We start from the raw sequence: 14,651 nt of genomic DNA on the forward strand, positions 1-14,651 counted from the left end.
AAAAACTAACCCAAGCAAGTCTTCTCTTTCTTCAGCTGGATTTTCTGCCCGTTTGTTTAATTTACCCCACATTATAACAATTGTATCACGCAAAAACGCGCCATTTCACATGGACATGTAATACACGCATTTGTAATCCGGGGTGGCTACTTCTCCCACATCAATGCAAAAAAAAAAAATGCTGTGTACTGCTAAAATGTGGTCGCGTGCATGAAACCCGCAGTCCAGAAGGTGCTGCGATCAAGACAGACCAACTGTTAAAAAGCGATCGTCAATTATATTTAAATTGTATCTTGGGTTATTAACATCTACAAACTCCGTTTCCATATTGGGAAATTGTGTTATATGTAAATATAAACGGAATACAATGATTTGCAAATCATTTTCAACCCATATTCAGTTGAATATGCTACAAAGACAACATATTTGATGTTCAAACTGATAAACATTTTTTTTTTGCAAATAATCATTAACTTTAGAATTTGATGCCAGCAACACGTGACAAAGAAGTTGGGAAAGGTGGCAATAAATACTGATAAAGTTGAGGAATGCTCATCAAACACTTATTTGGAACATCCCACATGTGAACAGGCAAATTGGGAACAGGTGGGTGCCATGATTGGGTATAAAAGTAGATTCCATGCTCAGTCATTCACAAACAAGGATGGGGCGAGGGTCACCACTTTGTCAACAAATGCGTGAGCAAATTGTTGAACAGTTTAAAAAAAAACTTTCTCAACCAGCTATTGCAAGGAATTTAGGGATTTCACCATCTACGGTCTGTAATATCATCAAAAGGTTCAGAGAATCTGGAGAAATCACTGCACGTAAGCAGCTAAGCCCGTGACCTTCGATCCCTCAGGCTGTACTGCATCAACAAGCGACATCAGTCTGTAAAGGATATCACCACATGGGCTCAGGAACACTTCAGAAACCCACTGTCAGTAACTACAGTTGGTCGCTACATCTATAAGTGCAAGTTAAAACTCTCCTATGCAAGGCGAAAACCGTTTATCAACAACACCCAGAAACGCCGTCGGCTTCGCTGGGCCTGAGCTCATCTAAGATGGACTGATACAAACTGGAAAAGTGTTCTGTGGTCTGACGAGTCCACATTTCAAATTGTTTTTGGAAACTGTGGACGTCGTGTCCTCCGGACCAAAGACGAAAAGAACCATCCGGATTGTTATAGGCGCAAAGTTGAAAAGCCAGCATCTGTGATGGTATGGGGGTGTATTAGTGCCCAAGACATGGGTAACTTACTCATCTGTGAAGGCACCATTAATGCTGAAAGGTACATACAGGTTTAGGAGCAACATATGTTGCCATCCAAGCAACATTACCATGGACGCCCCTGCTTATTTCAGCAAGACAATGCCAAGCCACATGTTTCATCAACGTGACTTCATAGTAAAAGAGTGCGGGTACTAGACTGGCCTGCCTGTAGTCCAGACCTGTCTCCCATTGAAAATGTGTGTACATCAAGCAAGAATGGGAAAGAATTCCACCTGAGAAGCTTAAAAAATGTGTCTCCTCAGTTCCCAAACGTTTACTGAGTGTTGTTAAAAGGAAAGGCCATGTAACACAGTGGTGAACATGCCCTTTCCCAACTACTTTGGCACGCGTTGCAGTCATGAAATTCTAAGTTAATTATTATTTGCAAAAAAAAAAAAAAGTTTATGAGTTTGAACATCAAATATCTTGTCTTTGTAGTGCATTCAATTGAATATGGGTTGAAAAGGATTTGCAAATCATTGTATTCCGTTTATGTTTATCTCTAACACAATTTCCCAACTTATATGGAAACGGGGTTTGTAACAGCATCTGATAGAATGAAGCCAAACAAATAAAAAATATTAAGAAATTACTACATGTGCACACGCATGTGAGTGTGTTACGTTGTTCACAAAAAGATACTGCTCAGTTGTCATGCACAAAATATAACAATGCAGCTGTTTGCCAGCAAATGCTTAATTTAAATTTCTCCTGCTTCAGGTTTGGACTTGAGTCTGTGAAATATGCAGACATATTTTAGGCGGTCTTTTTGACACTTACAAGTCCCATGTAATTAACCACAGAATTTTTTTATTTTTTTTTAGTAGATCATTTACAAGCATGGTCATCATTGAAAATGTCATGTAACATTTTAAAAAATGCATTGAAAGAACTAAAAAGGTTTATCTTACGGCAACTCTATCGTGCAGCCACGACCCCTCGGGTAATATACAATACTTCCGATGTTGTGACCTCTGTTTACAATCGGTCACGTCAAAAATATACCTTCTCGCTGGCTACTAATACTCTAGAACAGGGCTATTCAACTACTTAATGGAGAGGGCCACAGTTTCAAGGGGCCAAGGGCCAGACATCAAAATGGGGATGTTTTCTCAGAAAGTGGCTCTGCAGGTTATATTTCTTTGAGACTGCGTTTCCTTAATTGTAAAGTAAACACATCTGCTTTCACACTGCACTGTCAATTCATTTATCTGCCCTTGCTACTCGTTTCCATCGTGTGCAGCTAGTTAAAAGCATGAAAAAACAGAAGCTCTAGAAGTTTTGAAGGTTGATGATTCTTCTTTTGAATTATTTTCCTTTCTCAGTTTTATTTCTCCACACTTCTTTCTTCATTTAGGTTTGTAAGACTGAAAATATAAACATAACATAAACATTACAAAAGTATAACGTCCATTGTGTATTTTACATAAATAAAATAGGTTAAGTGTTAATATATTCACACAATAAACTACAAATGTTTACACATGTAAAAAGTATACAACATTTACACACCAAACATTGCACACACTATATGTGGCATCAAAAATTTAACCTAAGGTGGAGCGTTGCTGCCCTGTACTGGTCGAAATTAGCTTAACATACTGTATATTAAACGAGGTTGATCGACAGAGTTATTCAGCTGTGTAATTTCTTGTGAGTTCATGAACTGTGTTGGTTTTGTTCTTTGAACAAGGTGATGTTTATGCACGGTTCATTTTGTGCACCAGTAAAAAAACATATGACTTTTTCTTGAATTTGAAAAAAATGAATATATATATTTTTCACCAAAGAAGGGTTTGGTGAATGCGCATATGAAACTGGTGGGGTTCGGTACCTCCAACAAAGTTAAGAACCACTGACTTAAAGGTTGACCAAGTTTTGTGATGAAGCTTAATTGCTGAGATTTCTATCACTGTTGCTGCTTGTTCGGATCAATGTGTCCGTCGCTTAAAAGGTCCGCCAGAAAACAATGGCTTTAGCACTTGGTCAAGGCAGATCATTCATTTGTTTGTTTTCCAGTCGTTGTTAAAAGTCATATTTTTGCAATTTATTTAGATTTTTTTTTCAGGGTTGAATGAGTAGTCTTCTACTCACCCTACTGCTGCTTCATTGTGACACATATGCCTTTATGTTACCTGCTGCGGGGTGGCGGGAGTACGACAGACACAATCAACCCTAGATTTAAAGGTTTCCATCTATCCATTCATTCATTCATTTTCTACCGCTTGTCCCTCTCAGGGTCGCGGGGGTGCTGGAGCCTATCCCAGCTGCACTCGGCCGGAAGGCGGGGTACACCCTGGACAAGTCGCCACATCATCGCAGGGCCAACACAGATAAACAGACACATCAAGCCTATTCGGGCGATGTTCAGCGGGCCAAATGAAAAGCTTTGGGCCGCCAGTTGAATAGGCCAGCTCTAGAACTACAAGTTGTTTGGATTGTAATCCTCCAAATAGGATGAGCAGCAAAGTGGACAGCCGTCAGGTTTTTCACATTTTTGTGGAAAATTCACATGCCTAAAAGTAATACTTCTGTGTCAAGATGCCAGCATATTCTGCGGCGAAGGGCTAGGCCACAAAGGTTACATTGCGCAACGTACACGCCAAAAAAAAAATCCTTCAGCTGAAAGCAACGCGGATCGTACAGCGACACAGATCGTGAAGGCTGACTGTTGTAAAGCATCGATTTATTTGATCTACAATAACTCTGCTTCTCTCCTGAATTAATATTGTTCACTCACAATGGAAAGGTATGAAGGTAAATAAAGTTGCGAATGCTCACAGTTGATGTCAAGTCAAACGCTCAACCTTGAGGAAGACAATCTGTAAAAGCGGAGATATCCAAAGCTTGGCACAAGGGCCATTTACTAGTCCAACAGCTTATTGTTGTTTTGCCCCTCAGCACATTGTAGATTTAAATGTAAACAAAAATTGCAACAAAAATGGGAAGAATGACACAAGGCATAAAAAGGAAAAAGCTGAAATGTTTTATTGTAATATATTTTCATATGGATTGTATGCCTTATTCTGCTTACTGTACAGATGCAATTCACTTTGCACACATTTAGTAGATCATGTGTTATCTAGTTTGCACGTTTTTTAGTCCACGCAAACCTTTAGTAATCAGGCCTCAAGTGACAGAGTGAGACCTCTTCAATTATCTTTGTGCCGCAGAGCGCTGTGTTCACTAGTGTTGTTTTTGCTGTTAACGTCTTAAGCAGGCTATTTTTGTTAAAACATGGGAAAATTATATCAAAACTATATCACTCATCAATTATGTAAATCATACTTCTATCAAGGGAAAGTTACTTCACAATATATATTGATATTTTATCGCCCAACCATCATGACGCATTATTTTATACAGTGGTACCTCAATTTACGAACTCAATTGGTTCCACGACTGAGCTCGTAACTCAGAACACTTGTATTTCAAATCAGCCACGCCCATTGGAATGAATTAAAATAATTTTATATGTGCTTGCTGCCCCTAAAATCACCACAATTTTAACATGTAACATGTCTTTCAAAAAAGGAAAACAAACTAAGAAACATTGTAGAGCTGGGCAATTAGATGATCATGATCACGATTAATTTGAGTTTGATCACGGTGATCAGCGGTTAGCATTTTTACCTCGATCACACATCATACTGGAAATCTGCAACCATGCTCTTGATAGATAGCATGAAGCCCGACATATGGTCCCTCTCTAATGTCATCCCGGTTCCCAACTCTGTCTAAGCCAAACAACTATCGTGGCATTAGTCTGACTTTTGTCATAGCGAAAATGTACAACCGCATGATACTAAACCGGATTAGGGATGCCATTGACCCACACCTGAGGGACAACCAAAAATGGCTTCAGAAAGGGAAGGACCACCGTAGGCCAGATCCTGGCCTTAAGGAGAATCATTGAGGTGGTGAAGAACAACAACTTGACAGTAGTGCTGTTTTTCATTGACTTCAAAAAGGCATTTGATTCAATAGACAGAGGCATAATGCTGAAAATCCTCAAGGCTTACTGGGTCCCCCCGAATCTACTCCGGGCCATAGAGGCCATGTACGAGGGCACAAGAGCCAAAGTGGTCACTCCAGATGGCATCAGAGAGGAGTTCGACATCCTAGCGGGGGTGCAGCAAGGAGGCACTCTTGCCCCTTCCTCTTTATCATAGCACTGGACTACGCGCTCAAGTAAGCTATCAACGGGCGGGAGCAGGAGCTTGGCTTTACAATTACACCAAGGAAGTCTAGAAGAAACCCTGCTCTAGCCCAGGCAGACCTAGACTACGCAGATGACATCTGCCTGATGTCTGATTGCGTGGAGCAGACACAGGAAGTCCTGAACAGAGTGGAGGTGGAATGTGCGATGGTTGACCTCAGACTGAATGCAAAGACGACTGAGGTAATCACCTATACATAAATACTATATATGTATTAAATACTTAATACATGGACCACCCACCAATTAAAACATCAAATGACAACGCTCTGCGAGAGGTCAATGACTTCAAATACTTGGGTTCCTGGATGAACTCCACAGAACATGACCTTAAGGTCAGGAAGGCGCTAGCGTGGAGGGTCCTGAACGGTATGTCAAGAGTGTGGTACTCTAAATCTCCCCCGACACATAAAGCTGAGCCTATTCCACGCCGCTGTGAAGTCTGTCCTCCTGTATGGCTGCGAAAGCTGGACCCTGACGCACACCCTAAGGAAGTCCCTCGATGGGTGCTACACCAGAATGCCACGAGCTGTTCTGAATGTGCACCAGAACATCCACATCACTAACGAGGACGTATAGGGCAACTGCCGAGGAGGAGCAGCTAGGAGGATGAGGCTGGCCGACTACTGTGACAGACATCGGGAGTCCCCAGCCAGCAGGCTGGTCCTATGTGAACCAGCCTGGTATCGCTCACAAGGACGTCTCGCAAAATTTCCACACAGGGATGAATAAAGTTTTCTAAATACAATAGAATGTACAACAAATAACTTCAGTAGTTAGAAATTACCGCGAGGAAGTTAATTTAACGTTGGTGGATGGACATTTGACTCCATAGCTACAGCGGCAGGTCAGGGGAGCTTGCACAACAAGTGCTGCTCTGAAAGCTGGTCGTTTGAATAAGGGACAGCAGACTTCTGCAGTGTCTCCTTCAAGCCGATTCCTCATATATTCATGATAAATACCACCGTTTAGATAGGTTAACTTAAGGCTGGGCAATTCTATAATAAGGACCGATCTGGATGAATTTCAGGTCAATCACAGTGATCAGCTGTTAGCATGTATTAACTTGATCAAATATGGTGTAAATGTCTGCGAGAACAGATAATTAAAGTCAAACTCTTCCCGCAGAATCAAAGATATGAACAGAATAACGGAACACACGGCTGGGGGCAGCGAAATAAATGTCAGCCGTGACTTAGGAGTTATCTAGGGCCCTATAATGAATCACGGAATTAGCCAATAATACAAAATCTACTATTAAAGAAATGTTACGGAAATTGTCGTAATGTGACTGAAATGCTGTCAATGTTAGGATAAGGAACACGATTTCTTTACCATGCACTTCACAAACACATACCTCCATGGAGGCACGCCAGCACTCTAGCCGGCAGCCCTGCACCCTTCTCGGGCGAGCTCTCTGCCTGCCTCTGGGACACAAGACCACCAAGCAGCAACCTCAAAACACACGAGCAAAAACTACGAAACTAACTCCAAAATATAGAGCCGAAAGGTCCCCAAATGACTTATTCGGTTAGATGGTCAAATCAGCTTTTTTTTGTGCAAATTTGGTAACTCTTTGTTGTGTAAAAGCCATGCGAAACTGCTGCTCATGTTAGCCTGTTGGCTGATGCATTGTAGCGTTCTAAACATCTACATTGGTAAGTTAACTAAAACCTGACAGCTTGTAATACTATCGCTTAGCCACCAGTGTTGAGATGACGACTGATGCATCCTTGTGTGTGCTGTCTTTTACTTGAAAGCATGTAAACTTAAGGAATTTGTTGGTTCATTATAATGTTACTGTGTTTTCTTTATACCTGGATTTTAGCCTATTGAATGTACGTTTTTGCTGCACTGCATTTATGGACTTTTTAATCTTTCAGTACATGCCAAAAGTTGCAATGACAATATACTTTACTTCTTTATTTCTTATATAATTAGCTTTGTTAACTACTCAGTATGTTAATAAAATGTTGAACTAATCGTTAGCTCTATTTAGGGCTGGGCGACATATCGAATATACTCGATATATCGCGGGTTTGTCTCTGTGCGATATAGAAAATTACTATATCGTGATATTCAATCAATCAATCAACGTTTATTCGCGTATACGTTCTCACGCAGTTGCTTTTAGCTGCGGACATTACACTACAGGCTCTTCTCAGTCTTTCTTGTCTGTCCTTCTCACAGAGACATAAAACAAGTGCACCTCCTTACATAAGTCACATACTGTCGCACATGCAAGGTCATACACCCTCGCGCAGCAGAGAGGTAGAGACTTGGGTAACGTTAGCTGTGGTGCTAGCGGAGCGGTGCGAGTGGTAATACGAGGGAAAAAGAAGGTGTGAATCTGGTAACAAATGAAGGAAGAATTAATTCCAAGAAAAACAGCACGGGGTCTGGCGGTGGTATGGCTTCAAGCGGGAAGATGTTGAACAGACAACCGTAATATGTCAAGTATGCGGCAAAAGCGTTACTACAAAAAGTAGCAGCTCTACTAATGTAGCATCATTTGAAAAGTCACCCGCTAGAGAATGAAGAGTGCTTGAAACTCTGCTTGTCAACATCTCGCCTGGTGCCACACTCACAAAATGCCCAAGCAACCATTTCCACATCAACACCGTATGAAAAAAAACTGTCTAAAACAGAAGGAGATAACGTCCGCAGGAACCTACCACATAGCAAAGGACATACACTATTTGATTTCCTATTATGCAGCTCATTTTTATTTGACAGTTATTGAAATATCTTGTGTGACATCATGCACAAAAGTGCACTTTATTTGTTTTAAACTATTGTAGTGGCGTTCTGTACAAAAAGTGCACTTTAATTTAGTGTTGTTTTGATATGTCATGTTAGTGACATCATGCACCAAAATGCACTAATAGCTTGTTTTAAAATGTCTCTGACAATCTTGCACTTTCTGTTTTGGAAATGACATGAATGTTTGTGCCACTTCTTAAAAACTGTTTAATAAATACAGTTTTGGTAAATTGACTTTTTTTTATTTATTTTTTATTTTTTAAAAGAACCTTATCTTCACCATACCTTGTTGTCCAAATTAAGAATAATAATGTGTTAATTCCACGACTGTATATATCGGTATCGGTTGATATCGGTAATTAAGAGTTGGACAATATCGGAATATCGGCAAAAAGCCATTATCGGACATCCCTACTATTTACCTTTTAGTACAGATGCTTTAAAACAGACGGGTTAAAACAATATACAAAAATTGTGATAATCAAGATCGAATGATACAAAAAAATTAAGATGATTGTTTTTGCCATTGTGTCAAGCCCTAGTTTAATGTCTTTGCTAGCACAGTATGGTGCCGAGTCTGACGACTTTAGACTAGAATTGCTAAGCTCGAACTGCCTCGCCAAGTTGGTATTTATTATTTCATACCAACCGCTACTTCTCAGCACTGTTCTTCACACTTGCTTTTTACGTTACCATGGTTGGTAAACTGAGATATGACAATTTGCAGCTATAAGCAATTGCTGGCAAGTAAGACTTGATGTTTTGGGGTGGATCTTATGGGCTTCATTTGACATTTAATACATCCACTAAGTTTAACCGGTGGCGATGAGGCTGTTAACTCAAATTGTGCTCACAACTCAAAGCATAACAAAAAGCCGAGACAGCTCGTACCTCAAACTACTTCTCAGTTTTGATACAACTGTACTTGTTTATATTGATAAATGCCGTGTTTCAGTCAGCAAAATTGTTTGATTATGGAGACTTATTCTGTATGTCTAGTTTGTGTTCTATTTTGTGTGTTTAGTTGCTGTGTACAGTAGCTGCTAGCTCCTAGCCTACAGCAGGGTTTCACCAATATGTAACTGATCGTGACCTGGCGCCACGGCTAAATTGAAGCTGCCACACCTAAAAAAATGAGAATTTTTTTATGTGGAAACAATTTAAAGTAATATATTGTATGAATGGATTTATAGCCTATATTATTCCAGCATTATTGACTAGTGATGCATAGAAAATGTGGCCAATGAAAAACTTCGATCAACCGTAAGACGCACGCGAGTGTCTGGAGCCTCAGCACTAAGACAAGGCTCTGCCCGCTCAGCCCCTTCGCTGCCCCTTAGCTCCAGCGGCTGGCGGCTTGGGCGGATGCTCACTGCCAAAGCATTTTTCAACTTTCATTCCGTTGTTCCTGTTGATATGGAGATATTTATATATTTTTTTAAGTGAAGTTTTGTTTGTAAAAGCGAGCATGTATATATATTTTATGTTATTGGAGACTGTACTCATGTTTAAAGAGTTGCCGAAAAATAGCTTCCCGTACTTGAATGACCAGCAGCTGCCACTGGTGTACAGCCGGTGTTACATTGTACAATAACTATTATAAAAATAGAGCAAAACGATATTACAATAATATTTTAATCCTAATTACTAATAACAGACCTTTTTCTAAACAACTACAAATGTGCACTTTATTCACTAACGGTGTTACAAAAAAGATCAATTAGAATAATACATAATGTTGGATAAAGAGAACACACAAACCCTTTATTTATTGAATTAAAAATAATGAAATTCAACAATTTGGTGCATTTGCAAACAGCTAAAATTATGCACAAAGCAAACTATAAACTGCTACCCAAGAATGTACAACAATTATTCTCAACAAAAGAGGAAAATCTAATTTAAAACATTTGTATGCCCATACAACACTTGACACATTTAGCATATCCGTATGTGTACTTAAATTATGGAATGGATTAACCAAAGAAATCAAAAAAAGCACCAATATGATTCATTTTAAGAGACTGTTCAAACTACAAGTGTTCACAAATTACACAGAACAATAATTATGATGAACATCTTGAACCCTCTTTCTTTTTTTGAGATAAAGATTATTTATGTATTTAATATTTGTTTACCGTACTTACTATGGTATATTATTTATTTATCATTGCTATGGTATGAAAAGGGGTAGGATAAAATAAGCTCTGCTTCTTCCCACTCCTTTTCGGACGTGCTGTAATGGAACAACTGGAAATATGTGATGCATTTCATTGTATCATATGCATGTTCGAAATAAACTGAAACTGAACTGAAATGTATGTACATTATTTTTAGCATTAATATATATATGCACCATCAACTATTATGCAAATTATATGATGATGTCACACCTCACATGTAGATTTCAAGCTGGGGGAAACCCTGCAACAGTAAAACCTACATTGTTTACATTTTATAAAATGACTTCACTAAAAGACAAGAAAAGACCACCTTTGTGTGGAGGAAATTTAACTTACACAGCTTTACACAAGTAAACGTGCTCCAAGGCCGCTTAAATCTGAGATTTTAAATGCAAACCGATCGGATGATACCTGTTTTTTTGCTGATATCGGGCAGATACCCGATGATAATAATAATAATATCGGATTGGGACACCCCTAGATGTAATCCTAGAAGGGTTACAATGTTGGGAGAAAAACTCAATGTGATCGGAATTAATTGTAAACTCAAAACAGTCCATAGGGGCCCACACTCTGTAACTTTAGTGTAATTGTTGCGATCACTACTATCGGCAAGAATTGCATCAGTAGTAGCGTATATAAACAATGACCATACTTACGTTTTTCGTCCACCGCTTGACTCCGTCATAACCTTTCGTCCTTAGCTTATCGTAAAAAAAGCTGTTGAAAAAGTGAACCTGAAAAAGGAAAAAGAAGACAGAGATGACAATAATAAATGCTACAACAAAAGATTTAAATAACATTCTACTAGCCTTTTCTGGAACCGAATCCATGACCAAGTCGCCATACATGTTCATAATCTGGAAAAAAGGATGGCAATATGACACCCTTGACATGACTACTGTACTTGCATAATGGTGCATTAGCTCATCCTACCTGATCGTTGAGCCAATTTTGCCCATACAGAGTACCAAGGTCATCCATGGTCAGAACATGGCGTTTGTAGTTGACTCGGAACGTTTTGGCCAGAGTGGATCCGGAGGAACGCTGGAAGGATTGTATTAAGTGTTGGACCACTGCTTTCCTACAGAGTAAAACGTCCATAAACAGAAACTATATTAGACTTTAAGGTGTGTCACAAGTAGTGACTGCCCTATCATTTGTATTGTTGTAAAGCTTGTAAAACCCTACATTTTCTGGACTTTTTACATCTTGATGACAAATAAGCAACACAGAATTTTTTTTTTTTGCGATTTTCCTATGAGGATAGCGACTTGGCAGTTTTCCAGTTTCTGTGGTCATATTTTCAGAATGCCTGACAACCGACTTTCAAATCAGCTGCAACATGGCGAACTGCGTCAAGGCAATTGCACAGTTTGGAGGGCAGAAGAAGATATTCCAGGACTGCCATATAGTGTCCCTCAGGCCAGTACATGGAAGTCGTTTGCCTACCCTTCTAACTTGACAAAGCAAAGTCACAACAGGGCCCTATGCAGCAGAAAACAGACGTTTGCATGTGCTAAGCCAGAGCAACCGACACCTTCCCATGTCCCATGTGTGGGCAAACCTTGATGATGATGCACCTTTGGTAGCAATGACAGCCTTGAGTATTTTTGAGTATGATGCCACAAGCTTGATACACCTATCTTTGGGAAGTTTCTCTAATTCCTCTTTGCAGTACCTCTCAAGCTCCATCAGGTTGGATGGGAAGCGTTGGTTTTCATACAGTATGTCTCTGTACATTGCTGCATTCATCTTAGTCTAGTCAGGGAGGTGACCAAGAACCCAATGGTCACTCTGTCAGAGCTACAACATTCCTCTGTGGAGAGAGGAGAACTATCCAGAAGGACAACCATCTCTGCAGCAAACCACCAATCAGGCCTGTATGTTAGAGTGGCCAGACGGAAGACATTTCTTAGTAAAAAGTTTGCCAAAATAAATCTGAAAGACTCTCAGACCATGAAAAACAAAATTATTAATTATCATTAACTCTTTGGCCTAAATGCCAGGCAACATGTTTGGAGGAAACCTTGGCACTGCTCATCACCAGGCCAATAGCATCTCTACAGTGAAGCATGGTGGTGGCAGCATCATGCTGTGGGGGTTGTTTTCAGCAGCAGGAACTGGGAGACTAGTGAGGATAGAGAGAAAGATAAATGTAGCAATATACAGAGACATCTCGGATGAAAACCAACGCTTCCCGTCCAATCTGATGGGGCTTGAGAGGTGCTACAAAGAGGAATGGGCGAAACTGCCCAAAGATAGGTGTGCCAAACTTGTGGCATCGCACTCTAAAATACTTGAGGCAGTAATTGCTGCTAAAGGTGCATCAACAAAAGTATTGTGCAAAGGGTCTACTCTGAATACTTAAGTACATGTGATTTGAGTTTTTTGTTTTAAATAAATTGTCCAAAAAATCAACATTAGTTTTTTTCTGTCAAGATAGGGTGTTGATTGGACATGAATGAAAAATAAAATGAACTCTTGACTGTAGCAAATGGCTGCAATGAAACAAAGAGTGAAACATTTAAAGGGGTCGGATTCATTTTCTACCGCTCGTCTCTTTTGGGGTATATGTGTATATAGATACGCACGCATGCACGCCATTTAAACAAATCAGTGTTGTGGGAAAATATCAGCTTTTACAACAAATAAAAAACGTGTCCTGTTTTATGCTTGGTACAGTTCCATAACCTTATGGGGCGTTTCTAACCTGTGCGGTTGGGAAAAGTTATCGTCAAAGATGTCTTGAAGCCTCTCCGCAATGTCTTCGACGTGGACCGGTATCAAACTGCCATACTTCTGCAGCGATTCTTCAAGAATACCTAGAGTGTGAACAATAAAGAACGGTGTGATACTCCCACCAGGTATTAGCGTTGACCGCAACGGTGCTAATGCCAATAGTAATTCCTGTGCTAATGGACTCGCACCAGTTACACAGCTCATTTGTTCTCCAGAAAGCGCAGGCTCCGCTGGTTTGTCCTCGAGTTCCAGTCTGCCTCTGTCCCCTTGTCTGTTGGGAGAAATTCCGCCTCTTGGTTTGTCTGTCGGGAAAAAATGATGAGAAAAAAGTCATAAATGCCTTATTTCTCTAATAAATATACACATATATATATATAAAAGTCATACATGCCTTTTTTGTCCCTTTTCTGCAAGTAACACTGTTTTGTATCAGTGTCACTGACAAGGATTTGGCAAAGGAGATAAAACAAACCTGATATTTCCCGCAGCGCCTCTTCGAAAGCTACAAGGGTTAACTTTTTTTCTGTGTCATGGGGTTTTGTCTGATTTTTTCTCCCGCTTTTTCGGTATCAGAATTCTGATTAAATGGTAGAAAAATCTGAGTATTCTCTGACAGGGAATGACGTTTGAATTTGTTTTCACTCGCTTGAACACAAACATTCTAATTTGGATTGTGTGTTTCCGCTGGCAAGGGCAAGGTCGTTGCCGTAAGGCTCCCACAGAGGACAGTGTAGCGAAGAAGATCCAAATTCCTTCCTCGTCTTTCATGGACATACACCTGTTTGTTGACTTTTGTTGGACTGACTGGCTGTTTTATGGCGGTAACACTCTGTGAGCACTAAAGTCATGACACAAGCGACTTCAGGCTTACATACAAACATACGCATCTTTCCCCCCATAGGAGCTAAGTTTGGGATTTGTCTTTTTACATCCTAAGCCCCATATTTACCTATTTTCCCTACCTTTCTACGGGGCGCCGTCGTTGTGGCGATCAATCAGTCTTCCTGTTATGTTGATCACTGTCTACTGTATGTCTGTTCTCGACAGGTTATACTGTTGTTGAAGATGTTCTACGAGTCGGTGGTGGCGGGCGCCTTCTTGTACGCCGTGGCCTGCTGGGGCAGCGGGCTGAGAGCGAGGGACGCAAATAGACTGGACAAGCTGGTAAAGAAGGCCAGTAACATGGTGAGAGTGGAGCTAGACTCTCTGGCGGTGGTGTCAGATAGGAGAAGTCTCGCAAAACTCCTAGCCATTATGGACAACACCTCCCACCCACTACACTCGGACCTTGCGGACAGAATGAGCACGTTCAGTGAAAGGCTCAGACTCCCAAAATGCAACACGGAAAAACACAGGAGGTCCTTCATACCGACAGCCATCAGACTGTATAATGCATATGTTCCTTCTTGACTGCACTGAAATGTGGAATATATGTAGAATATATTTATATTATTCATATATTCTATATT

General features: G+C 40.3%; 1 protein-coding gene across 1 annotated transcript in view; it reads right to left on the bottom strand.

Annotated features, from left to right (window-relative positions):
- LOC133662310 (sentrin-specific protease 3-like) overlaps positions 1-14,651 on the bottom strand; it is a 50,295-nt gene that overhangs the window by 18,487 nt on the left and 17,157 nt on the right. The window contains exons 4-8 of the mRNA XM_062066199.1: positions 13,371-13,484; positions 13,154-13,265; positions 11,377-11,524; positions 11,253-11,300; positions 11,100-11,177 (exon numbers count right to left, since the gene is read on the bottom strand). Coding sequence (XP_061922183.1) covers positions 11,100-11,177; positions 11,253-11,300; positions 11,377-11,524; positions 13,154-13,265; positions 13,371-13,484 — 500 coding nt within the window. The remainder of the gene's footprint in view (positions 1-11,099; positions 11,178-11,252; positions 11,301-11,376; positions 11,525-13,153; positions 13,266-13,370; positions 13,485-14,651) is intronic.

This window comes from Entelurus aequoreus, linkage group LG12 (assembly GCF_033978785.1).
Source record: "Entelurus aequoreus isolate RoL-2023_Sb linkage group LG12, RoL_Eaeq_v1.1, whole genome shotgun sequence".
Taxonomy (NCBI): domain Eukaryota; kingdom Metazoa; phylum Chordata; class Actinopteri; order Syngnathiformes; family Syngnathidae; genus Entelurus; species Entelurus aequoreus.